Genomic DNA, 27602 nt, shown 5'->3' with positions numbered 1-27602 from the left:
CCTCAGAAGTCCACTGAACAGCATTAGCACCTTTACTGGTGAGATCGGTCAGCGGTTTGACAATAGAAATTTTTTTTTATGAATTTTCTGTAATAATTGGCGAAACCAAAAAACCTCTGTATCGATTTCAAACCAATAGGCCTAGGCCATTCCTGCACAGCTTGAACTTTAACCGGGTCCATCTCAAAACCTTCAATGGAGATAATGTAGCCCAAAAAACTAAATTCTCTGTACAGCGAACTCACATTTCTCCAGCTTAGCAAAAAGCGAATTGTCCATTAATAACTGTAATACCTCACGTACGCTCCGCCAATGAGACTCCAGATCAGGCGAATAAATCAGAATGTCATCCAAATACACAACCACATTTTTGCCGATTAAAGGTCTAAGGATGTCATTAATAAGATTCTGAAAAAATGCTGGAGCATTGGTAAGACCAAAAGGTATAACCAGATTCTCAAAATGACCCACAGGAGTGTTAAAAGCAGTCTTCCATTCATCACCCTCCTTCATGCGCAACAAATTGTATGCCCCCCGGAGATCAATTTTAGAGAACCACTTGGCCCCCACTAACTGGTTAAATAAATCAGGAATCAATGGCAGTGGGTAAGGATTGCGTACAGTAATTTTATTAATCTCACGAAAGTCCAGACAAGGACGTAAACCGCCATCTTTTTTTTTTACAAAAAAAAAATCCAACAGCCACAGGAGACTTGGAAGGCCTAATGTGACCGGCGGCCAAGCTTGTCTGTATGTATTCCTCCAAAGCCTTTCTCTCAGGAATAGTAAGATTAAATAAACGACTTTTAGGAAGAGTCGCTCCAGGGACAAATTCAATGGTACAATCATAGTCTCTATGGGGAGGCAAAATTTGTGACTCCTCCTCAGAAAAAACTCTCCAAAAATCCTGAATAGGTACAGGCAATTCCCCTTTATCCACAGCAGCAATACGTCCGTTACAACACTTGTCATAACACTTAGGGCTCCAGGACTTAATTTCATTGGTAGACCAATCCAGTACAGGATTGTGCAATTTTAACCAGGGTAACCCCAATATTACTGGAGAAGGCAAATTATCCAATACCACCAAATCCAAATTTTCTTGGTGAATACCATTAATAGTGAGGGGAAATTCACAGACCTTATGAGTAACACTCTTCAAGGGAGAGCCATCAACAGAAACCACAGCAATAGGGGATGACAAAGTTTTAGGTTTTAATCTAAGTTTTTCCAAGAATCCCCCATCAATCACATTCAGAGTAGAACCACAATCCACAAATACCCGAAATTCAATTAATTCATCCTGAGCAGCAGTAGTGGCAGATAGGAATACTCCCTTAGAATTTAAACAGGCAATACGGGCATAACTGACCATTTTTTTTTCTTTCTTCAAACGAAGCACACAGTTCTTAATAAAATGACCAGAATTTCCGCAATAGAAGCACAAGCCTTCAGAAAGCCTGCGATCTTTTTCCTGAGAGCGGGGTGCCATCGCCCCAATCTCCATCGGCTCTCCATTGTCAGCACAGACCCTCTCAAGACTCGGAGCTGACATAGCAGAGGATTTGCTCTCATTAACCCTTGCATGCAGTCTCCTGTCCACCCGTATAGCTAATTGCATTGCCTCCTGCAAGTTTCCAGGTGTGGGATAAGCAATCAGTAAATCCTTAACCCTTTCACCTAGCCCTGCAAGAAACAAGCTTTTCAAAGCTGAATCGTTCCACCCCACCTGGGCAGACCACCGACGGAAGTGAGAACAATATTTTTCCACATTACCTGATCCCTGCCTCAAACGTCTCAATTCAGACTCAGCAGATGAGACACGATCAGGATCATCGTACAACAAACCCAAAGCAGAAAAAAAAACTATCCACTGATCTAAAGCACGGATCACTAGGTTGGAGAGAGAGGGCCCATCCCTGAGGATCTTTGCGCAAAAGTGACATTATGAACCCTATGCGCTGTGATTCATCACCAGAAGATCCGGGTCTCCAACGAAAATACAATAAACAAGCATTTTTAAAAGAAAAAAAATCTTGTTGTTCGCCAAAAAATAAATCAGGCAGACGTACCTTTGGTTCCACAAAATGTGCTCCAGAACAGCTACTCACGTGTTGTTGGAGCTTGGCCACCTCCAGAGAGAGTCCCTGCAAGCGTTGAGCCAAATCTTGAACCGAGACCATGATGGAAAACTGGAGGTCTTTCCTTAGAGAAAATATATATATTTTTTTTCTTTTAGGGCTGGACTTACTGTTATGATCTGCTACAGGGACTAAGGAAAGACAGGAGAACTGTCCCTACAATAGAACTAAACTAGATCCCTACGATGTAACGGGGAACCTGATCCTGCGATCAGACCCGCTAAAGTCCTCGGCTAGTCTGAACGAAGACCTATAGATGTGAGGAAGGGATCCCTACAAGAACTAGGGACTGGGATAAGTTTGGACACCTCCTAGCAGAAATAGTAGCAGTCAAAGACAAACACACAACAAAAAGCATAGAGGTCAGAAGACCTAGCAAAACTAACAGAACGGCAACAGAGCACCAAGCTAGCTCAAGAGTAGTAAATACAAAGAAGTCCAGCAAGACCAGGAGGGCGGAGCCGGATTAAATAGGCAAAAATGGTCATGTGACCAGCAAACTAAAAAAAACCTAACAGGAGAGTTCTAACATCTACCCCTGGTATATGAACTGAAGAGATTAGAGGAACCTTGCTCTCTGCCCACTCCAGAATCCCTGCAACTTCCGCCATAGCTGATGGGCTTCGTGTGCCCCATTGGTGGTTGATATAGGCCACAGCCGTAGCATAGTCTGATTGAACTCTGATCGCCAGCCCCTGGAGTAAGTGTTGCCAATGTAAAACAGCCAGACTAATAGCTCAGAGCTCCAGCATGTTAATTGGGAGCAGTCTCTCTTGCCTGCTCCAAACCCCTTAGACTGTCAAGTGACAGAAAATTGTTCATCAGATGGATAGACCATCCATGGTGGGCAGATTTACAAAAAAAGGGTTAGTAGAAATTGGCTTATCAAAAGAAGTGCCTGTTAAAATTTAACCTTTATTTCAATTCTTAAAAATACCCAATATAGACAATAAAATATTTAGTGCCCAACCAAGCACAGTATAACCAGAATGGCTAAGAGAAAATGTCATACACAAGAGAACAATACAAGTTCTCTGCATTAGATCATATACATATAAGTCAAAAGAAGAAAGTGAGTTTCACACCCAATACAAAATAGTCAGTGCTGGTCTCACCTAGTTTTGTCCTGCACAGTGTCCCTGCCTTGCCGCAGAGGTTGGCACCCTAGCTTGTACACAAAGTGGCACCCCTGCTCAACGATGGCTGGCCTTAGGAGGCCCTTATAAATCACTGGTCTTAAACATTATAAAGGGATATAGCTAAACATGATTAGGCCACAGAATATTTTAAGACCTATTGAAATCAAGGGCAGGACATCACCTCACTAACCAGACAATCAAAATACCATAAATTCATGTCAAAAGCTAACAAACTGCTCAGAAGACACTCTCTTTAAAAAAGCAGGCCGGCAATTCAGCAGCGGCATACACCGGTACCCGACAATTTAGACAAGAAGGAATAGAGCATCACACATAGATTAGATAGATAGAAACATGTCAGTCACATTTATAAGAAGTACAGTGACAGTGTTGATTACTGTACTTGTCATTTAGTGTTAAAATAAAGGATTTATTTAAAAAAAAATTGGCGTGGGGTTCCCCGTAATTTTAGTCTCTAGCGGAGGTTAAGCAGACGTTTGAAGCCTGGGAAGGGGGTAATACCCACGGAGCTTCCCAGGCTACTAATATCAGCCCCCAGCTGAATACCTAGCCTTTATTACCTATTAAAATGGGGGACCCCCAAAAAAATGACATGGGGTCCCCCCTATTTTAATAGCTAGCAAAGGCTAGGCAGACAGCTGGGGGCCGATATTAATAGCCCAGGAAGGGTGCCATGAATATTGGCCCCCTCCCAGGCTAGAAACACCAGCCGTCAGCCGCCCCAGAAATGGCGCATCCATAGGATGCGCCAATTCTGGCACTTAGCCTCGCTATTCCCACTGCCCTGTAGCGGTGACAGTGGGGTAATAGGGTTGGGGTTGAACATAACCTCGAACAGCCGAATTTTTTGCAAATCGTTCGCGTTCGTCGAATGACTCGAACACCGCCCAAAACAGCTCGAATTTGAGATTGGCGAACAGTTCTAGTCGAACACCGCTCATCTCTAGTAAAGATAGCCACAGATATGTTTTTATAGATGACTGGCGAGACAGATTTAGATGTACTGCTTATCTCCAGCCCTTCTCGTGCATAGAAAACCGCAAGATAGCCTTGGACATTTATGTGACTAAGGCCGGAGTCACACTACCATATAATAGGGCCGAGTGATATGCAATAAAACATCGCATAGCATTCGGCCCAGTGTTATTCTATGGGACAGCTCAGATCAGCGATTATTTTCTCATGCCAATTCGGCATGAGAGAACAATCCCAGCATGCTGCGATTTGCAGCGAGACTCGTTTCACTCACACCCATGACTTGCACCCATATACTCAGAGTCAGACCATGGAGGAGATGGAAAAATTACTTTCTCCGTCTCCTCCGCAGCTGTGCTCCAATCCTCTCATGCGAGAGAATTGCATCACAGTAGCATGACACTTGGCTCCCGCTCGCAGCAGAGCAGGAGCCGAGGGTCATTAGCATCTCGCTTTGGATGCCATACGCTGGTGTGACTCCGGCCTAACACAGAAAGTTGCAGGGCGATCAGACAAAAAAAATGTAATGAAAAGTAGCCTCAACTCAACGCGTTTCCCCTCCGTTATGTAGTTCATCAGGAGGCTCATGGAACAAACAGTGTCAGAGTCATGACATTGTGATATGCTATGGCCTGGTTGCAGGTCCGTAATGAGCACCTGCCACTGAATGGTGGGACGAAAAGAGCAACCTTGAGTTAACAGGGATGACGTCAACCACCACCTGAGAGACTGGCGGTAGTGAAGGAGAAGACAAAGTTGTCAATCCAGGGACTGTATTGATCTGTCCCAAGAGGCTAGGAGCATGTTCTGTAGAAGTCTTGACCGAAATTGAGCAAGGTACCACCTCAAACGTCGCAACCATCTTTCCTAGGACCCTCATACAAAAAACGAAGGGAATGTCTTCCTGGTCATTTTAAAGTCCTGATGGAAGACTGAAGAGACAATCTCTTCTCCTCCAGAAGAAATACCGATGAATGAACGGTGTCGCGCACCATTCCCAGAAACGGTAGCAGCACTTATCTTAATGGACAACAGTGTAATCTCAGATATAATGACTGTTGTCCGTTACCAGTCACATTGTATTATAAGATCAACCTTCATCATATGATTAACAACACAAATGCCTTCCCACTATGTGTAAGTTGGTTTTAAGTTATTAAAAATGGCATCTAAAAATCTATGTCATTTACAAGGGCTCATAAAATAGAGGGGTATATTGTAGCCTAGAGGGGTATAGTTTGACCCAGGCTATTTTATACCCCGGGTATAGTTTAGCCTAGGACAGTTTATCCCCCAGGGATTTACACTGGGCCAAACTATACCCGGGTTTAATCTGGACAGGGGTTGATTTGGCCTGTTACACCGGGCTTACGGCAGGGATCTACTTACCTGTCCTTAAGCTACAAATCACCTTATCTTCTGCTCTATGTACGCAGCTATGTGGGGTGGTGGCAAGAGCTAAATGGCTTACAGATCTCTGCCCCAGTACCCGCATCAACTGCAGGTCAAGGTACTGTACATTGATCCGGCCACACTGACGCAAAAGGATACGGACTGAGCAATTACAGCCTGTACTCTCCATCGCTACGTGGGTGAAGGAGAGTGCACAATAACACTCTGTTCCTCTGACATAACCATCTGATAAAAAAAGTGGTTAGCGTCTAGATCTAGAAAGGTCTGAGACAGAGCTTGTCTCCAACTGACACTACACTAAACGGAGGAAGGCTGCTCCAGCAAGCAGGGTATAGTCTGCTGGGGAGGAGACAATTTGACTTAATTGCAATAATAGTGTCAGCCTCCAGGTGGCAGCAGACTATCCCATGGTTCTGTGTCCCCCAATAAGTTGAACGAGAAATACATATCATCTGATCTGCTTCATCCAATAAGCATTCTCGTTTACACAGCTTGCAGTTGGAAAATATGCATAAAATGATAATATGGTCAAAATACTCTGTTTTTCAATGTTTTCCACTGCTCAGTAATCCAACTTTTGCACTCTTTCGCCCAATGGAGTCTTGACTGTTATCCATAGACAGTGAGAGCATGTTAACTGGTCCCCTAGGGTTATAGTCCATTTGGGCTAAAAAATAAATGAATGATAATGCTGACACATTGGAAGGAGCATCAGTCTTGTATTTGGCTGTAATTCTGCACCCCCTATTCATCAGAATGATTCCTGACATTGTCCTCTGACTCATTCATGTCAACAGAATTCCCTTTCACTGGATGGTTTGGAGGTATTAAGTCATTATTTTGTTGTAATTTGTGAATTTTATACAAAATGCCACAAAAAAAACACAAAACTTCAAGTTAAAAAAGTATATCTAAATATACAGACAGGAGGACAGGGATATAAATTGAGGGTGACAGGAGAACTTTCTTAGGTCTGCACACAGCATTTGAGACTTCCATTAAAGATATACAGTTTTAACATGAAATACATTGTCCATGAATCCCAATATAAAAAAGCATATCACACGGTATACATTTTTTTGGTAGCCCTCTTCACTTTCCTAAGCAGTTGGAAAACAAAGTATAACACATACTGGGCCAAAGGAGGACAAAGGAAACTCTTGGTATATTGTAACCTCATGGATACTGTAAACAATCACGTGGTAAAGTAGTGAATAGTTATACAATACAATAGATATGCGTCATTGAGGCTTCTTGACTTCATTATGTAAGTCCCAGGTAAATTTTATGACCAGGGATGCTTTAGCTTATTTAATTGGATATCGGGTCCAGGATTTATGCATGAAATAAAAGCTTTTGATAAGAATCCTATACGCCATATATGTCAAACTCAGGCCCACAGAACAAATTTGACTGCACTGTAATTATATTTGGCTGGCTATCAATCCGGGCAGGGGGCACGGTTACAGCTGATGGTTCTCTGTACACAGAGCGGTGACTGAACTGGTGCCCGCGCCGCCCTGTGACTGAAACCTCAATGCTTCCGGGAGGAATAAAGTTAATTTCCTCCTGGCAGCGGGGGTCAAAGTGCTGGTTCCGGGCAGGTTCAGAATATTATTAACCTGCAGAGTAACCCTACATCTACAGGTTATTAATAGCATTTTTCACGTGACAGGTTCCCTTTAAATGTACGGCTTTATTGCAACATTCAGACAAATCTACTTGAGCAGCTCACCATTCACACTAAGCAAATCACAACCAAAACCTATATAATGAGCCTCCCCAGCTCAGTCCACAAATCCACAATGATAAAAATATCCACAGTTCACAACATGGTCTTTTGACAGTGAATTCGAACATGGTAGTAGTGTGTTTTAAATTGATGTTAAAAGCCCATGTTGTGATCTGTGATGAACAAAAATAGAAAAAAGATACAGGACACTCCACAGTACAGAGGGCACAGAGAGAGAGTACAAGGGAGTGCCCTCACTTTACTCTACTACAGTCAGCTGTAGCTTGCTCCCCATGGTCCGCAGGACCATCTTAATCTCTGTAGGAAGATTTAGAAAAAAATAAAAAAAAAGGGAGTGTAGAGGTATCACTGCCAATTCAAATCAGGCACAACTAAAGAGTGTTAGAAACAATATTTATTAGTATTTATAATTTATTGTTTTAACCCCTTAACCCTCAAAGGCTGTTTGCACGTTAATGACCGGGCCAATTTTTACAATTCTGACCAGTGTCACTTTATGAGGTAATAACTCTGGAACGCTTCAACGGATCCCACTGATTCTGAGACTGTTTTTTCGTGACATATTGTACTTCATGATAGTGGTAAGTTTATTTGATATGACTGGCATTTATTTGTGAAAAAATCTGAAATTTGGCGAAAATGTTGAAAATTTTGCAATTTTTCAACCCTTAAATCAGAGAGATGTAGCACAAAATAGTTAATAAATAACATTTCCCACATGTCTACTTTACATCAGCACAATTTTGGAACCAACATTTTTTTTTGGTAGGAAGTTATAAGGGTTAAAAGTTGACCAGTGATTTCTAATTTTTCCAACAAAATTTACAAAACCATTTTTTTAGGGGCCAGATCACATTTGAAGTGAGTTTGAGGGGCCTTTCTAACAGAAAATACCAAAAACTGACACCATTCTAAAAACTGTACCCCTCACAGTGCTCAAAACCACATTCAAGAAGTTTATTAACCCTTCATGTGCTTCACAGGAATTTTAGAAATGTGGAAGAAAACAATGAACATTTAACTTTTTTTCCCCAAAATTTTACTTTAGATCCAATTTTTTTTTATTTTTTCAAGAGTAACAGGAAAAAATGGACTCCAAAATTTGTTGTGCAATTTCGCCTGAGCACACAGATACCCCATATGTGGGGTAAAAGCACAGTTTGAGCACATGGCAGGGCTCGAAAGGGAAGGAGCAATATTTGACTTTTTGAATGTAAAATTTGCTTGAATAATTTGCGGACACCATGTTGCATTTGGGGAGTCCCTGATGTGCCTAAACAGTGGAAACCTCCTACAAATTATACCATTTTGGAAATTAGACCCCTCACAGAACTTATCTAGATGTGTGGTGAGCACCTTGAACCCCCAAATTCTTCACATAAGTTTAAAACGTGGAGCTGTGAAAATGAAAAAAAAAAAAAAAAAAAAAAATCACATTTTTCCCACAAAAATATTTTTCAGCCCCAATTTTGAATTTTTATAAGGGTAACAGGAGAAAATGCACCAAACCATTTGTTGGGCAATTTCTCCTGAGTAAGCTGATACCCCATATGTGGGGGAAAACTATTATTTAGGCGCACGGCAGGACTCAGAAAGGAAGGAGTGACAGACTTTGATGGAATGGTCTGCGAGTGTCATATCGCGTTTGGAGAGCCCCTGATCTGCCTAAACAGTGTAAACCCCCCACAAGTGATCTCATTTTGAAAACTAGATCCCTCAAGGAATTTATTTAGATGTGTGGTGAGCACCTTGAACCCACAGGTGCTTCACAGAATTTTACAACGTGGATCTGTAAAAATGAAAAAAAAATATTTTGCCCACATACAGTGAAGGAAGAAGGTTAATTTTAACATTGAGAGATAGAATATCCACACAAAAAAAAATCAAGAAAATCACATTGTATAAATTAGATAAATTTATTCGAACTATGCAGTGAGAAAGGTTATGTGGCCATGATGCGGATTTAATGAGATTCCCGCTGCGGAAACGCATTAAAATTGCTTGTTAAGATGTATGCCATGTTTTCCAATGATAATCCGCATGTGCTGTGCACATGCTGTGGAAATTTCCGCTGCAGATTATCATTGCGGAAAAATCCACAGCACAACCATTTATTGTGAGATTTCGCGGTGAAATCGCCGCCATTGACTTTCATTGAACCGCATAACATCCGCATGTATACATGCGGATGTTATGCGGTTCAATGCGCGGATGGTACCCGGGTCAGGAGAAGAGGAGACTCTCCTCCAACCTGGATACCATGATACCTGCAAGTTAAAAAAGAATTATAAAGTAAAAAATAAAAAAAAATATTCATACACACCTCTCCAGCGGCCCCCGGTCTGCTCCAAGCAGCGTCCTCTCTCCTTGGCGTCCCGTGGTGTACTGGCAGGACCTGCGGTGACGTCATTTAGTCAGCTGATGGTCACGCGACTGTTGACGTCAGCGGTCAGGTGATGGTCGCGTGACCATCAGCTGACTAAATGACGTCACCGCAGGTCCTGGCAGAACACCGTGGGCCGCCGAGAGAGGATGCTGCCTGGAGCAGACCTGGGGCCATCGGAGAGGTGTGTATAAATATATTTTTTTATTTTTTTTTTACTATAGGTTCGGTATTTTAAGCAGAAATCTCAGTCACACAATATAAATCCATGCCAGTTGCATGGATTTATATTGTGTGACCAACTTGTCAAGCCCTTTTCCAAGTAATGCTTAAAATTGCTTGGAAAAGAACTTGAAAAAACGCATGCATAAACGCATGTAAAAACGCTTAAAAAACGATTCTCCCTGGCAGAAAAAACGCATGTAAGATCTGCATGCGTTTTTTCTGCCAGGGAGAGGAAAAAACACTCGGGAAATTTCTGCTTAAAATCTGCATCGTGGGCACATACCCAAATAAGTATTTGATCCCCTACAAACCATTATGAGTCCTGGCTCCTACAGACCAGTTAGAAGCTTCTAATCAACTCCTTACCTGCATTAAAGACAGCTGTCTTACATAGTCACCTGTATAAAAAACTCCTGTCCACAGACTCAATTAATCAGTCAGACTTTAACTTCTACAACATGGGCAAGACCAAAGAGCTTTCTAAGGATGTCAGGGACAAGATCATAGACCTGCACAAAGCTCGAATGGGCTACAAAACCATAAGTAATACTCTGGGTGAGAAGGAGACTGTTGGTGCAATAGTAAGAAAATGGAAGAAATACAAAATTACTGTCAATCGACATCGATCTGGGGCACCATGCAAAATCTCACTTCGTGGTGTATCCTTGATCATGAGGAAGGTGAGAGATCAGCCTAAAACTACATGGGCCGAACTTGTTAATGATCTCAAGGCAGCCAAGAAAACCAATGGTAACACATTAAGCCTTAAAGGTTTAAAATCCTGCAGTGTCCGCAAGGTCACCCTGCTCAAGAAGGCACATGTGCAGGCTAGTCTGAAGTTTGCCAATGAACACCTGGATGATTCTGTGTGTTATTGACAAAAGGTGCTGTGGTCAGATGAGACAAAAATTGAGCTCTTTGGCATTAACTCAACTCGCCGTGTTTGGAGGAAGAGAAATGCTGCCTATGACCCAAAGAACACCGTCCCCACTGTCAAGCATGGAGGCGGAAACATTATGTTTTGGGGGTGTTTCTCTGCCAAAAGCACAGGACTACTTCACCGTATCAATGGGAGAATGGATGGAGCCATGTACCGTAAAATCCTGAGTGACAACCTCCTTCTCTTCTCCAGGACATTAAAAATGGGTCGTGGCTGGGTCTTCCAGAAAGACAATGATCCAAAACATACAGCCAAGGCAACAAAGGAGTGTCTCAAAAAGAAGCACATTAAGGTCATGGAGTGGCCTGGACCTTAATCCTATAGAAAACTTACATAGGGAGTTGAAGCTCCGAGTTGCCAAGCGACAGCCTCAAAATCTGAATGATTTTGAGATGATTTGCAAAGAGGAGTGAACTAAAATTTCTCCTGACATGTGTGCAACCCTCATCATCAACTACAAAAAACGTCTGACTGCTGTGCTTGCCAACAAGGGTTTTGCCACCAAGTATTAAGTGTTGTTTGCCAGAGGGATCAAATACTTATTTCTCACTGCAAAATGCAAATAAATGTATGTGTGTCACCCTGGCCTGGATGCCACAAGTGTAATTAAAGCTGTGTCTGAGAGCAAGGGGGAGGTTCTCTAGTCAGGGGAACATTAGCATGCAATGCCTCCTGTCTCAGGCCAGTAGGGGGAGCTGGCTGCCCCTATAAAAGCTGGTACTGGGGGCAGGGTTAGAGAGAGCTGGACGACCTGTCTCAGGACTGAAACTTGTCCCAGAGCAGAGCAGGGACAGACAGTTGTATTGCACCTAAGAGGAAGTGTGGCAGTAGGAGAGCCACAAGCCAGAGACAAGAGGCGAAGAGAGCCTGTCTTGGCAGATAACGGACTTAATTTACCAGACTTTGGTGTCTGAGGCTGGGAGGATTCTACATTCTCCAGCAGAGAACCAGTCCGCAGGGGACTGTATATTCCTTGGCCTAAGAAGCCTGGAGGCCCTGCCACAACAGAAGGGACCAGCAAAGCCGTACAAGGCTGGGAGCAGAAAGGAACCCACGTCGCAGGTCATACAGGCGAGAATACACGGAGAGCTCGGAAGCGTGGGCTGTTATCCTATAAGGAGGAGATAGTCAGAAGGAGCGCAGAAAGCACGGTAGGCCTACACCCTCACCCTGACCAGGGCCAATTTCCCCATTGCTCTCAGACATCCAGGTCCCCTCCTAGCCGGGACTGTTTATGGGTCAGTTTACCTGTTTTAGTAAAGGCCCTGGACTGCAACCTGTTGTCTGTGTGCTCCTTCGCGCCTCCAGCACTACCGGTACTGGGACTCTCACCACCATCACTCCCACCATCCATTATACTGCCCTGGGGCCGCACTCTTCCCGTGGGGAGTCACACTACCCTAGCTGCACACCTCATCAGCCCCAGCGGTCTGCATGCAGCGGCGGTTCCTAATAACCGCAATCCACGGGTGGCGTAGACGGACATAATCATCAGCGCATAACAGACTACCACTGGCCTGACCACCCTGAGCCACGGAACCGTGTTGCCACTACTACTCCCATCGTTCCCCTATTGCCCGGATCCGCGAGCCCCAGGGCCCAGGGGGCGAGTCATATGTAATTCATACAATGTGATTTTCTTGATTTTTTGGGGGATATTCTACCTCTCAATGTTAAAGTTAACCTACCCTTAAAATTATAGACGGTCTTTGGCAGTGGGTAAACTTATAAAAACAGCAAGGGATCAAATAATTATTTCCTTCACTGTAAATGTTTAGCCCGAAATATTTAAATTTTCACAAGAATAGCAGGAGAAAATGGACCCCAAGATTTGTTGTGCAATTTCTCCTGACTTTTCAGGCACAGTGCAAAGCTCAGAAGGGAAAAAGCCCCATATTGCATATTGCTGGGCTGGTTTGACACTGCCATGTCAGATTGGCAGAGGCCCTAAGGTGCCAGAACAGTAGAACCCCCTATAAGAGACCCCATTTTACAAACTACACCTCTCAAAGAAGTAATCTGGGGGTGCAGGGAGCATTATGACACCACATGTCCCTCATAGAATTTTACACCACTGGGCGGTGAAGAAAGAATAATTACATTTTTACCACCAAAGTTTTGTTTTAGCCCAGATTTTACATTTTCATACTGGGAAATGGGTAAAATTTGTAGAAATACCCATATGTGACTGTACAGTACTGCTTACCCACATGGCGAGACTCGGGAGGGACAGAGCGCTATTTGCCTCCTGGAGCGCAAATTTTCCTAGAATAGTATGCAGACTCCATATACAGAGACCCTAAGTGCTAGAAGAGCAGAATCCCTCCTCAAGATACCCCATTTTGGAAATTATACCCCTTTGGGAATTTATCTACAGGTGTGGTGATAATTTTAACTACATGGGTGTTTTCCATAAACAAGCAGCAATGGATGTTGCTGAGTGAAGATTGCAAACTGCCGTTGTAGTGACCGGTACGCTGTAGTGACCAGTAAGTTATGCCCAGCTCATGCTTTTGGAGAGAAACACCTGTAAATTAGGCAGGCTCTCAACGTTACAGAAATGCCAAATAAATCTTCCGCCGGGGGTTCTATCTGAATCACGTATTCCAGACATTTACAAGGAAACCCCGATGCAAGTGCTCAGTGCAGAATAAATATGCACCAAGCCTTACTGTGATCTTTGGGAGGCAGATTGAACAAATCTGCAGCAGGTGAAGAATTGGTTTTATTTTTTACGCCATTGCTCGTGCGGTATAAGTGATTAGACGACTGTCATACACTAAAAAATGCTGTTTTTTTTTTTTTTTACAAAAACTAGTTTTTGCATCGCCATATTTTGAGAGCTATAATTTTCCATATTTCAGCTCACAAAGTCATGTAAAGGCTTGTTTTTTGCAGAAGTTGACGTTTTTATTGGTACCATTTTCGGGCACGTGACATTTTTTGATCGCTTTCTATTCTGATTTTTAGGAGGCAGAATAAACAAAAAACAACAATTCAGGAATTGTTTTTTTTTTTAATGCCGTTCCACGTGTGGTAAAATTGATAAGGCAGCTTTATTCTTCGAGTCAGTACGTTTACAGCGATACTACATTTATATTGTTTTTTATGTTTTGGCGCTTTTACACAATAAAAACCATGTTATCGGAAAAAAAATATTTTTTTGCATCGCTTTATTCTGACAGCTATAACTTATTTTTTGGCTGATGGAGCTGTATGGTGGCTTGCTTTTTGTGGGACAAGATGACATTTTCAGCGGTAACATTTTTATTTACATTCCTCTTTTTGATCGCGTTTTATTCCACTTTTTGTTCGGAGGTATGATAAAGCATCAATTTTTGCTTAGGTTTTTTTTTTACCATGTTCTCTAAAGGGGTTAACTGGCGGGACAGTTTTATAGGTCAGGTTATATATATATATATATATATATATATATATATATATATATATATATATATATATATATATATATATATATTATATACACACATATATATACATACACGACCTGACATATATACACACATACGGTATATATATTTTTACTATTATTATTTTGTGATTTATTCAAAAATATTTTTACAACTTTTTTTTTTTTTTACTTTCTACTATGGGACTTTCACTTTCTGCAGTCTGATCCCTGCTATAAGGCATAACAGTGCAGGAGCTCTGTTATACCTTATAGCTGCAAGCGCTGCAGACACAAGATAGTTAGATCATGCACTGCGCATGATTTAACTACCTTGCTAGTGCCTGGTGACCTGGAAGTCGGGTCATCATGGCACACACAGCCTCTGTGCATGTGCGAACCGTGATACATATCTATACTTACCTGGTCATTAAAGGCCAAGGCCACATGGACGTATAGATATGTCTCACGTAAGAAAGGGGTTAATACTAATAAATATTCCCTGGCTTATATACTCTATTTGTTTTTAAGTGGCACTGCTACCTCTACACTCCCTTTTGTTTCATTTTTTTTAATCTTTCAGATTTGTAGTATTTCATGGCACAAATAAAAAATAAAATTTAGCAACAATGCAGCATACAACTTTGCCGAATCCTCCGGAACAAGAGCCATATTGTATAGAGGTTTTTCACTCCAATATAGAGGGTTCTGAGTAAAATCCCACCCAAAACGACAATACACGCCTGGTGATATACACTGCTCAAAAAAATAAAGGGAACACTCAAATAACACATCCTAGATCTGAATGAATGAAATATTCTCGTTGAATACTTTGTTCTGTACAAAGTTGAATGTGCTGACAACAAAATCACACAAAAATCATCAATGGAAATCAAATTTATTAATCAATGGAGGCTTGGATTTGGAGTCACCCCCAAAATTAAAGTGGAAAAACACACTACAGGCTGATCCAACTTTGATGTAATGTCCTTAAAACAAGTCAAAATGAGGCTCAGTATTGTGTGTGGCCTCCACGTGCCTGTATGACCTCCCTAAAACACCTTGGCATGCTCCTGATGAGGTTGCGGATCCTGTGGGATCTCCTCCCAGACCTGGACTAAAGCAACCGCCAACTCCTGGACAGTCTGTGGTGCAACGTGACGTTGGTGGATGGAGCGAGACATGATGTCCCAGATGTGCTCAATCGGATTCAGGTCTGTGGAACGGGCGGGCCAGTCCATAGCTTCAATGCTTTCATCTTGCAGGAACTGCTGACACACTCCAGCCACATGAGGTCTGGCATTGTCCTGCATTAGGAGGAACCCAGGGCCAACCGCACCAGCAAATGTTCTCACAAGTGGTCTGAGGATCTCATCTCGGTACCTAATGGCAGTCAGGCTACCTCTGGTGAGCACATGGAGGGTTGTGCGGCCCTCCAAAGAAATGCCACCACACACCATTACTGACCCACTGCCAAACCGGTCATGCTGAAGGATGTTGCAGGTAGCAGATCGCTCTCCACGGCGTCTCCAGACTCTGCCACGTCTGTCACATGTGCTCCGTGTGAACCTGCTTTCATCTGTGAAGAGCACAGGGCCCCAGTGGTGACTTTGCCAATCCTAGTGTTCTGTGGCAAATGCCAAGCGTCGTGCACGGTGTTGAGCTGTGAGCACAACCCCCATCTGTGGATGTCGGGCCCTCATACCACCCTCATGGAGTCGGTTTCTAACCGTTTGTGCAGACACATGCACATTTGTGGCCTGCTGGAGGTCATTTTGCAGGGCTCTGGCAGTGCTCCTCCTGTTCCTACTTGCACAAAGGAGGAGGTAACGGTCCTTCTGCTGGGTTGTTGCCCTCCTATGGCTCCCTCCACATCTCCTGGTATCTGCTCCATGCTCTGGACACTGTGCCAACAGACACAGCTACCCTTCTTGCCACAGCTCGCTCTGATGTGCCATCTTGGATGAACTGCACTACCTGAGCAACTTCTGTAGGTTGTACTGTAGACACCGCCTCATGCTACTGTACCTCTAGGGGTGGCAAAATGAAAACGTGACCAAAACAGCCAAAAAGGATGAGAGCAGAGAAATGGTCTGTGGTCACCACCTGCAGAACCACTCCTGTATAGGGGGTATCTTGCTAATTGCCTATCATTTCTAACAGTTGTCTGTTCCATTTGCACAACAGCAGGAGAAATTGATTCACAATAAGTGTTGCTTTATAACTGGACAGGTAGATTTCACAGAAGTGTTATTGACTTGGAGTTACATTGTGTTGTTTAAGTGTTACCTTTATTTTTTTGAGCAGTGTATATGTAGCACCCTGAGGATTCGGCTGCTACAGGGGTATTGCACCTCAACCCAGAGGTGTGATATTCCACTCCCGGGTAAGGAAGGAGTGTGGAACTGAGCTCAGATAGACTGCATGCACTACATACATCCCATTCCAGAGGAGCAGGCCGACGGCACTCCCACTTAGAAATGTGCAGGTGCGACCGAGCCTGTTCCTGGCTGGAGTGGGAGGGGGGAGGAACATCCCATGTAGTGTAGGGGCAGAAAGGGGGAGCAGTCTGGGTAGTGATAGGAGCTCATTGGGTGCTGGTCACCTGAGCTCACACATAGAGGGTGTATATAAGGTGGGCACCATCAAAGATCAGGGTCAGACGCAGAGAGTAAGTCAGATGCAGAGGACAAGCCTGCAGAAAGAAACAACAGCCCTGGAGAGAGAGTGGAGTAAAGAAGGAGACCCAGAGGGGGACAAAGAAGGGACCCAAGAACCCAAATAAGAACACCGGGTGAGGAGTCAGCAGAAGGGTACCGGAACCCAAGCTGGTGGGGGTAAAGACATTCCCCAGCCAGAGACCGGAGACCGTGGGCAGAGTCTGTCACGGTCACCCACTACATTCACCCTGAAGGCACACCACATGGAGGGTCAGGGAACCTGAGGCCAAAGGTTGCCCAACAGAAGGCCCGAGGGAGCTGGATTTAGGTGAATCACTGGTGGGGACGGCTGAAGGAAGGACAGAGGGAGAGCTCAGGGCCACGCTCCGGACTTGTTTGGGGGTTGGCCGGATCCAGGACCTGGTGGACGCAGCACGGCTCGGGAGGTCACTTGGAGCTAGAGTGACCAGGAACATCTGCAGTAAGTAAAGACCCTTAACTGCACTACCCGAGTCTGTCATCATTACCGGCTGCACCGCACCACCACAACCCCCATCCTCTGCGCCTGTCCCCTCTGAGGCTATACCCCTCCCGTTGGGGGTTATCCCACCAAGCTGCGCATTCACCATCAGCCTCAGCGGACCCTGCTGCAGCGGCGGCCACAGTGACCGCATCACAACGGGTGGCGTAGTCGACACAACGAACTTTAATAACATCAGTAAAGACTGCCACATAACCCTGAGCTTGACGCCCTGGGCACGGGACCGGGTCACAGCCGCTCGGAGACTACAACCCCCCCCCCATCTGATCCGGTGCCGGGTATTCCCCTCAAAACGGAATATGTCCCAGGGGGCGCGTCAACTTTGGCGTAGTCGGCAGGATTACGTGCCCGCAACACCCGGGTACTGCGTGCCTGAAGAAAAGTGCAAGTTTACCTTAGAAAGAAGACTCCTGCCGGTTCCGGAGGGTCCACGCCATCGGACTCCATCACCAGTCGTTTCCCGCCGATTGTCCGCCATTTCCAGCTTGTTCCCGCCATCTGCAGAGTTTCCCGCCACTGGGAAGCGATTCCCGCCAAAACCGCAGATTTCCCGCCTTGGAAGAGCAGCGGACGCCATTATGGGCGTGCCAAAGGAGGGCGAGAGGCCACCTCCCATCGTGGGCCGGGACAGAAAATGGCGCCAAAAGTGGAAACCGCCCCCACCAACAGAGACTGTGATGCTGGAGGTGTCTGTCAGCGTGAAAGAACTACCCCTGGAGCTGACAGTCACCGAGTTGCCCCGGGACCGCCCTCGAAGTGGGAGGAGACGAAAGAAGAGAGAAAAGATGGGTGTCGCTTGGAGCAGTCCAGAACGAGCGCACCCGGAGGCAAGGTGTCCAGAGCAAGAGCACCCGGAGTCGAGGAGAGAAAGAGTAGACCCGGGAATGGAGCGGCAGCAGAGCAGCACCGGCCCGCTGGCCAGGAGCCTGCAGAAGGAAGAAGGAGGAGAGCAGAGCAGCACCGGCCCGCTGGCCAGGAGCCTGCCGGAAGAAGAGCAGAGCAGCACCGACCCGATGGTCAGGAGCCTGCTAGAGTCAACAACCCCGCTAGGCTTAGCGGAGATCCTGGCGCAGCTTCCCCGAGATCGGGAGTGCGCGCGGAGTGCCCTGGAGGGCCTCGCGGGAAGGATGGCCCGAGTGCAGAGGGAGATCCTGGCGGAGTGGGGCCGGGAGATGGCCCAGCAAGCTGGAATCCGCCCACGGAACCCGCTCCCTTGGAAGAAGACACCGACTACCTCTGCGGATGACGCGGGAGGACCCAAGGCAGGAGACGGCGCAGAAGAGGGAGCGAGACGTATGGCAGCAGGTAAGGGGGATGCCTATACCCCATACCGGAAGACCACCCACCTGCCCCAGCTCCCCGTCGCAGAGCCCGAAAGTCCCCCTGCCGTACCCGAGACCGCCATGACACCGCCACCGACTAGGCCCCGACCGGAAGCCGCCGTCGCGACCCCAGTGACGTCACGCGTCGTGACCCGGAGCGTGGCGCAGGAAGAAGAGCCTCCGGCCTGGTCACAGGGCCTAGCGTTTCCGGGCGCCGCATCCAAAGCAGAGCCATCTACCTCCGCGGAGCCTCCGGCCTGGTCGCAAGGCCAGGTAACCCAGGGCGCCGCCGTCCTAACGGTGCCCTTCACCTTCCAGGTGCCCCAGGCCTGGCCGCAAGGCCTGGGCAACCCGGGCGCCATCACCACCGCGCCCGCGCCCGTAATACCAAGGGTGCCGCACCTGGGGGAGGACCTCTTCGGCCAGCTCACATGGCCGGACGGGCGGCCCTTCATCTGGCCCGAAGGGTACCCTGAGCTAGAGCGGCAGCAAAGACTAGGGCCCTTGTGTGAGCCCCTGATCCCGGCTCCAAAGCCCGTGACTCGGGTCTCGCCTCCACTCGAGGAAGCCCAGTTCGTGTGGGACCCCACGGGAGAAGATTTGATGGGGTTCACCGGAGAGACTCGGGCAGCTGCAGCAGAGCGTACCGAGTGTTGCCGTCAACAGCTGGCAGAGTTCAAGAGAGAGCGGGAGGAGAGGCGGGCCAGAGAGCAATGGGCCCGGACCCGCAGCGCGGAGCAAAAGAGCCGGACCAGAAGGGACCCCCGTGCAGCAGATCGTCCCCGTACCATCGGGACGGTAATAAAGTTTAATGCGCAGCATGGGTGGGGCTTCATAAAGGACCAGAACACCATGGGTGACGTCTTCGTTACCCGACGGGATGTCGAGTCTCACCTGCCAGAGGGTCACAAAGGCCGTGACCTCTACGTCGGTGACGAGGTAACGTTCACCCGGCACAAGTGTGCCAAGGGACCTTACGCCCTCCACGTGCATCGCCTGACAGAGGAGGAGTTGCGGTGTAGGGAGGAAGAGCCAGAAGACCCGGACGGGTTCAAGGCTAGGAGGTACTACGATTAAGAACAGTAGTAAAGAAAAACTGTATATAGTTACCCGTCGGGGTACACAAGAAACCGTGGCTGCTTTAACGTTTAGTCCCCGTTGGGACCAGTGAACAGTTTAACCCGTGTGTCCCTTACCCAAACCAGGCTGAGGACTGTGAGCAGCCATCCCTTTCCCTTACCTGGCCGGGGACTGAGAACGGCCAAAACTTCCCTGTACATAGTTGCGCTTCCTAAGGCGCCCCCTACTGGTTTTATGAGAAACTGCTTTTCAAAAGACTGTCGCACTTTACCTGGTCACGAGTTGCACGGTGACCAGAGGAGGAAGAAAGAAAGAGACGACGAGAATGTTATGATGATGTTTATATGAAAAAGTTTATATATATATAATATTTTATATGTTTTATATGTTTATAAAAATTTGTATGTTTGGTGTTTTTGTCTTTGCAGCCCGAGGACGTGCTGTGATTTACCAGGGGGGAATGTAGCACCCTGAGGATTCGGCTGCTACAGGGGTATTGCACCTCAACCCAGAGGTGTGATATTCCACTCCCGGGTAAGGAAGGAGTGTGGAACTGAGCTCAGATAGACTGCATGCACTACATACATCCCATTCCAGAGGAGCAGGCCGACGGCACTCCCACTTAGAAATGTGCAGGTGCGACCGAGCCTGTTCCTGGCTGGAGTGGGAGGGGGGAGGAACATCCCATGTAGTGTAGGGGCAGAAAGGGGGAGCAGTCTGGGTAGTGATAGGAGCTCATTGGGTGCTGGTCACCTGAGCTCACACATAGAGGGTGTATATAAGGTGGGCACCATCAAAGATCAGGGTCAGACGCAGAGAGTAAGTCAGATGCAGAGGACAAGCCTGCAGAAAGAAACAACAGCCCTGGAGAGAGAGTGGAGTAAAGAAGGAGACCCAGAGGGGGACAAAGAAGGGACCCAAGAACCCAAATAAGAACACCGGGTGAGGAGTCAGCAGAAGGGTACCGGAACCCAAGCTGGTGGGGGTAAAGACATTCCCCAGCCAGAGACCGGAGACCGTGGGCAGAGTCTGTCACGGTCACCCACTACATTCACCCTGAAGGCACACCACATGGAGGGTCAGGGAACCTGAGGCCAAAGGTTGCCCAACAGAAGGCCCGAGGGAGCTGGATTTAGGTGAATCACTGGTGGGGACGGCTGAAGGAAGGACAGAGGGAGAGCTCAGGGCCACGCTCCGGACTTGTTTGGGGGTTGGCCGGATCCAGGACCTGGTGGACGCAGCACGGCTCGGGAGGTCACTTGGAGCTAGAGTGACCAGGAACATCTGCAGTAAGTAAAGACCCTTAACTGCACTACCCGAGTCTGTCATCATTACCGGCTGCACCGCACCACCACAACCCCCATCCTCTGCGCCTGTCCCCTCTGAGGCTATACCCCTCCCGTTGGGGGTTATCCCACCAAGCTGCGCATTCACCATCAGCCTCAGCGGACCCTGCTGCAGCGGCGGCCACAGTGACCGCATCACAACGGGTGGCGTAGTCGACACAACGAACTTTAATAACATCAGTAAAGACTGCCACATAACCCTGAGCTTGACGCCCTGGGCACGGGACCGGGTCACAGCCGCTCGGAGACTACAACCCCCCCCCCATCTGATCCGGTGCCGGGTATTCCCCTCAAAACGGAATATGTCCCAGGGGGCGCGTCATATATCAACAAGGACCTTTCAGTGAGGTTAACCCCTTAACAACATTTGACGTACTAATACGCGTCTGTGCCCTGGGACTTAAGAGCCAGACCCGTATTAGTATGTCATGGCGATCGCGCGCGCACACAGGCTGTGGGGGCGCGATCGCCGCCGGGTGTCAGCTGATAGTATCGGGTGTCAGCTGTGACAATGTGCAGGGAGCGGTCCTGCACCGCTCCCGGCACATTAACCCCCGCGATGCTGCGATCGAAGTCGATCGCAGCATTGCGGGGGCAAGGGGAGGTGATCGCAGATGCTCACCTCCTCTTCCGGCTTCCAGCGCTGTCTGACGCGGCTTCCCGGGTGTTGCCATGACGACCCGATGTCGTCATGACAACATCCGGGTCACCAGACAGCAGGAAGATTGTTTGGACATGCGCAGTGCATCTCCAAACAATCCTCTCCCTGTCCAGCGCTGACAGCCTGCATGGCACGGGGATGGTGCTGCATTCCTGTGCCATGCAGGCGATCAGAGAATAAAAAGTGAAAGTCCCATAGTGGGACAAAGTAATAAAGTATATAAACTTTCAGAAAGTGAAAAAAAAAAAAAAAAAAAATTGCAAAAATATAAAAAAAAAAATATAATGTACCCATCAATAAATCTTATAAAAAAAAACAATAAAAGTACACATATTTGGTATCGCCGCGTCCGGAACAACATGACCTATAAAACTGTCCCACTAGTTAACCCCTTCAGTGAACACTGTAAAAAAAAAAAAAAAAGGAAGCAAAAAACAATGCTTTATCACCATACCGCCAAACAAAAAATGGAATAACGCGATCAAAAAGACAACTATAAATAAAAATGGTACTGCTGAAAACGTCATCTCGTCCCGCAAAAAACAAGCCAACATACAGCTCCATCAGCCGAAAAATAAAAAAGTTATAGCTCTCAGAATAAAGCTATGCTAAAAAATAATTTTTTCTATAAAATTGCTTTTATTATGTAAAAGTGCAAAACATAGAAAAACAATATAAATGTGGTACCGCTGTAAACGTACTGACCCGAAGAATAAAGCTACCTTATCAATTTAACCACACGCGGAACAGAATAAAAAAAAAAAAAAAAACAATTCCTGAATTGTTGGTTTTTGTTTATTCTGCCTCCAAAAAATCGGAATAGAAAGCGATCAAAACTGTCACGTGCCTGAAAATGGCACCAATAACGTCAACTCTAATCCCGCAAAAAACGAGCCGTCACATGACTGTCTGCCAAAATCTGGAAAAATTATAGCTCTCAAAATATGGCGATGCAAAAACTAGATTTTACAAAAAATGCGTCTTTTAGTGTGTGACAGCTGTCAGTCATAAAAACCCCATATGATTCTGGTATTGCTGTAATCACACCGACCCGAAGAATAAAGTCGTCTAATCACTTATACCGCACAAGGAACGGCGTCAAAAATAAACTCTCGGGTTAGGGTTAGGGCTGTGATGGGGTTGGGATTTTTTTCAAAAGTAAGAAAAAAAGATGACAATATGGCGACTAGTGTTCAGCGCAAGTGCTCGCTACTTGAGTTTGCATCGGGTGCTCTGGTATGCATTGAGTATTGTGGGTATTTGAGTGACATGCTCGAGTCTCCGCCCCATATGCTTCGCGGCCAAAAAAACTTTACGGGGATTGCCTGCCATGCACGAGCGATCCCCGCATGTTTTTTTTTGGGTGTCTAATAACCGTGAAACATGCGGGGCAGGGACTCGAGCATGTCACTCGAGCACACGCAGTACATGGTGCATACCTGAGTCCCCGATGCAAACTCAAGTAGCGAGCACTGGCGCTCAAGACTAATGACAACTTATTCAATATGATGACCTAATGTTATCAAATTCTGTGTCGTACCTCTGGGTTCAAAATGTTCACTATACACCTTAATAAAATCCTTGAGGGGTATAGTTTCCAAAATGGGGTCACTTGTCGGGGAGCTCCACTGTTTAGGCACATCACGGGCTCTCCAAACGAGACATGGTGTCCGCTAACAAATTGAATGGAAAATCGGCTCAAATTGTTAGCGGACGCCATGTTGCGTTTGGAGAGTCCCTGTGTGCCCAAACATTGGAGATCCCCCACAATTGACCCCATTTTGGAAACTAGACCCCCCAAGGCACCTATCTAGATGCATAGTGAGCACTTGGAACCCCCAGGTGCTTCACAAATTTTTTTTTTCACTTTTTCATTTTTATGAATCAATTTGTGAAGCACCTGGGGGTTCCAAGTGCTCACTATGCATCTAGATAGGTGCCTTGGGGGGGTCTAGTTTCCAAAATGTGGGGGAGCTCCAATGTTTGGGCACACAGAGGCTTTCCAAACGCAACATGGCGTCCGCTAATTATTCAAGCAAATTTTACAATCAAAAAGTCAAATGGCGCTCCTTCCCTTCCGAGCCCTGCCGTGCGCCCAAACAGTGTTTTTTTTCCCACATATTGGGTATCTGCGTGCCCAGGGGAAATTGCACAACAAATTTTGGGGTCCATTTTTTCTTGTTACCTCTGTGAAAATAAAAAAAAATTGGGTCTAAAATAACATTTTTGTGAAAAAAGTTAAATGTTCATTTTTTTCTTCCACATTCCAAAAATTCCTATGAAGCACCTGAAGGGTTAATAAAGTTCTTGAATGTGGTTTTGAGCACCTTGAGGGGTGCAGTTTTTAGAATGGTGTCACTTTTGGGTATTTTCTGTCATAAAGACCTCTCAAAGTGACTTCAAATGTGATGTGGTCCCTAAAAAAATGGTTTTGTAAATTTTGTTGGAAAAATGAGAAATCGCTGGTCAACTTTTAACCCTTATAGCTCCCTAACAAAAAAAAATGTTGGTTCCAAAATTATGCTGATGTAAACTAGACATGTGAGAAATGTTATTTATTAACTCTTTTGTATGACATATCTCTCTGATTTAAGGGCATAAAAATTCAAATTTTGAAAATTGCAAAATTTTCAAAATTTTCGCCAAATTTCCATTTTTTTCGCAAATAAACGCAAGTGATATCGAAGAAATTTTACCACAATCATGAAGTACAATATGTCACGAAAAAACATTCTCAGAATCAGGGGGATCCGTTGAAGCGTTCCAGAGTAATTACCTCATAAAGTGACAGTGGTCAGAATTGTAAAAATTGGCCTGGTCTTTAACGTGCAAACCACCCTCGGGGGTTAAGGGGTTAAATCCACACAACGGAATTCCTGTGGTTCACAATAAAAATTTCCCATTAAATGCATATTGCATAGTTCACCCCTTTACGACTAACTGCAGCTTCTAGTCTCCCATTGAGACTATTAAAGCAAGCAGAAAGTGTAAAAAAATGTTTTTAAAAAATAAAAAAATAAATCAATAAAAAAAACCAAAAAAACCACACATACACATATTTGGCATTGCCGCGTTCAGAATCGCCCGATCTATCAATATAAAAAAATAATTAATTTGATCGGTAAACAGCATAATGAGAAAAAATTCTAAACGTCAGAATTACATTTTTTTTGGTCGCTGCAACATTGCAATAAAATGCAATAACGGGCGATCAAAACATCAGATCTCCCCCAAAATGGTATCAATAAAAACATCAGCTTGGTGCGCAAAAAATAACCCCTCACCCAGCCACAGATCACGAAAAATGGTGACGCTACGGGTCTCGGAAAATGGCACCATTTTTTTTTCCACCACTTAAATAAAAAAGAACCTCCACATGTTTGGTGTCAATGAACACGTAATGACCTGGAGAATAATAATGGTAGGTCAGTGTTAGCATTCAGTGAGCGTGGAAGAAAAAAAAAAAAAAAAAACTGTGGAATTGCACTTTTTTTTTCAATTTCAAAGCACTTGGAATTTTTTTTTCCCCATTTTCCAGTACACAATATGGTAAAACCATTGAAGTCTTTCAAAAGTACAACTCGTCCTGCAAAAAATAAGCTATCACATGGCCATAGTGACAGAAAAAGTTATGGCTCTGGGAACAAGGGGAGCAAAAAATGAAAACGCAAAAATGGAAAATGATCCGGTCATTAAGGGGTTAAAGTAATTTGTGCTCTCCATATCTCTCCTTTTAAAGATTTCTAGGGCAGTTCCTCTCATTTCCAGTCCCCTCTTCACTTCAGTAAATTGGGTGCCAGCTTCTGTGACTAGTCTATGAATAGTGTGTTTTTGTAGTCCGAGACACTCCGTTCTGAGCTGCTACATTCAAGAGCAGGGCAAGTGTCTCAGGCTACTAAACTGCACTGTATATATAGTAGTTTGAGAACCTAACAGCCATTTTACAGAGGGAAATGATAATTGGAGAAATCACATCTGACAGGTTAAAAAGTAGGGTACTAGATACTTAAATTACACATTATACTTTCATTGTGAAATTTTGGTTAGGAGCTGAAGAGTCACTATAGGACATGCCCTTTAATAGGAAACAAATATATTTATTTATTATAAATATTGTTCAGTCAACTTCCATGCTTCATTATGTATATTATGAAGGCTAAATTGTTCTGCCTTCTTTTAAAAGTACAAGTAACAGCTGATTTTGACCCCAATTAATTACTATTCCGTACATAACAGTCATATTAGACTCACCAAATCCAAATGCTTTGGATCCAACAATACTTTGAGATGCTTGAATGCTTGTGGACGTATATAATCCAGTCACTAAAAGGCCATCAAAGTAGGTACTCGTTGATATAGTCACTGTAAATAAAAAAATACATACGGTACTTATTTTGCAACAAAATGATATACAATAATATATTTTATTTCAACATAAAGAGATCTATTTAATAATTCTTTAATACCCAGGGCTATAAAAATAATAAGGGGGCTTCCACTAAATCTAGTGAAAAGAAAGCTTGACCATCAGAAGAAAACTTTTTCTAGATATAATGTTTCCACTGTAATGGCGAGACTGTTGAAATCTATGCTCCATCACGTTGTCATGGTTGATTCCATTCAATACAAATTATTGCAGTTCATGATATTTCTGGAAAAATACAAAATTAGGCATTTATATGCTCAAGAAGGGTAATTTATCCAGAATTATCAAAAATAATCAACACTGAAAACCACAATATAAGGAGCCAGTCGCTCAAAAAAGGAAACAAATGGCACCATTTGAAAAAAGGATGTGCTGTTAAATTTATCCAGGTATGCTTGTTTCCTCTAGTTTACACTGATAAAAGAAGCACTCCCATTAAAATTTGTATCCTCTTAATAGATTGCAGTCATCATATTATATTGCACTTACAATTGCTCACTTTCCCCTTCTACCCACTTAATTCTTCTTTCCCATTACGTCTTTGACAACACATGTCTAAGCACTATGTAGAAACAGGAGGTCTCTTTTCCCAACATGAGTCATCACTGCAAAAGTTCCTGGCAGGGAGAAGGAGCGGAGCAGTTGGGTCAGGAGTTGCTCCAGTCCCTACAGTCTGTCTAGTCAGGTCCTGTGCACGGCGTACAGGTCTCCTAGGAGAATGCTTAGGGCTTTCTCCCCACTTCGTATAGGGGCCAGGAGTGCGCTTCTAAAGATGTCCCCAGCCAATATCTGGAAGACATTAGGTATTAAAGGCACCTTCCCTAAATGGATGGGCTTATATTTGTGACAATATATTGAGCACTAGTGTCACAGGCTTACCGCGACAGAGGAGCCAGAAGACTGCAGCGTCTGATTCCTCCCACTCCTGCACTCATTAGAAGCCTTTCACCTTCATATTAAACGGTGCAGGTTTCTTTTAGCAGTGCAGGGTTTAATCTGCTGCTGAGAGCTTTTGGAAGCTTCATGCTGCATGGTTAGGAGTTTGGTGGTTTGTTGTTTGAGAAGGTGTTTGGTGGATTTATCTGAGAGTGCTGCGTGGTTTTGGTTGTGTGTTAGTCCACTTCTCCTACTTTGGTTTTTCCCCTTCCTCCACTCCCCACTGTAAAC

At 45.1% G+C, this 27602-nt stretch overlaps 1 protein-coding gene across 6 annotated transcripts in view; it reads right to left on the bottom strand.

Moving 5' to 3' along the window:
• Positions 1-27602, bottom strand: part of RELN (reelin) — an 895263-nt gene that overhangs the window by 723663 nt on the left and 143998 nt on the right. For all 6 annotated transcript variants that reach the window (XM_073652257.1, XM_073652259.1, XM_073652258.1 and 3 more), the window contains exon 2: positions 26261-26371. In XM_073652257.1, coding sequence (XP_073508358.1) covers positions 26261-26371 — 111 coding nt within the window. The remainder of the gene's footprint in view (positions 1-26260; positions 26372-27602) is intronic.

This window comes from Phyllobates terribilis, unplaced genomic scaffold, assembly GCF_046119375.1.
Source record: "Phyllobates terribilis strain yellow unplaced genomic scaffold, ASM4611937v1 Scaffold_11__3_contigs__length_659146591, whole genome shotgun sequence".
NCBI classification, from domain to species: Eukaryota; Metazoa; Chordata; class Amphibia; order Anura; family Dendrobatidae; genus Phyllobates; species Phyllobates terribilis.
Note: the sequence above shows the minus strand (reverse complement) of the source record. Positions and strands in the feature narration are given on the sequence as shown.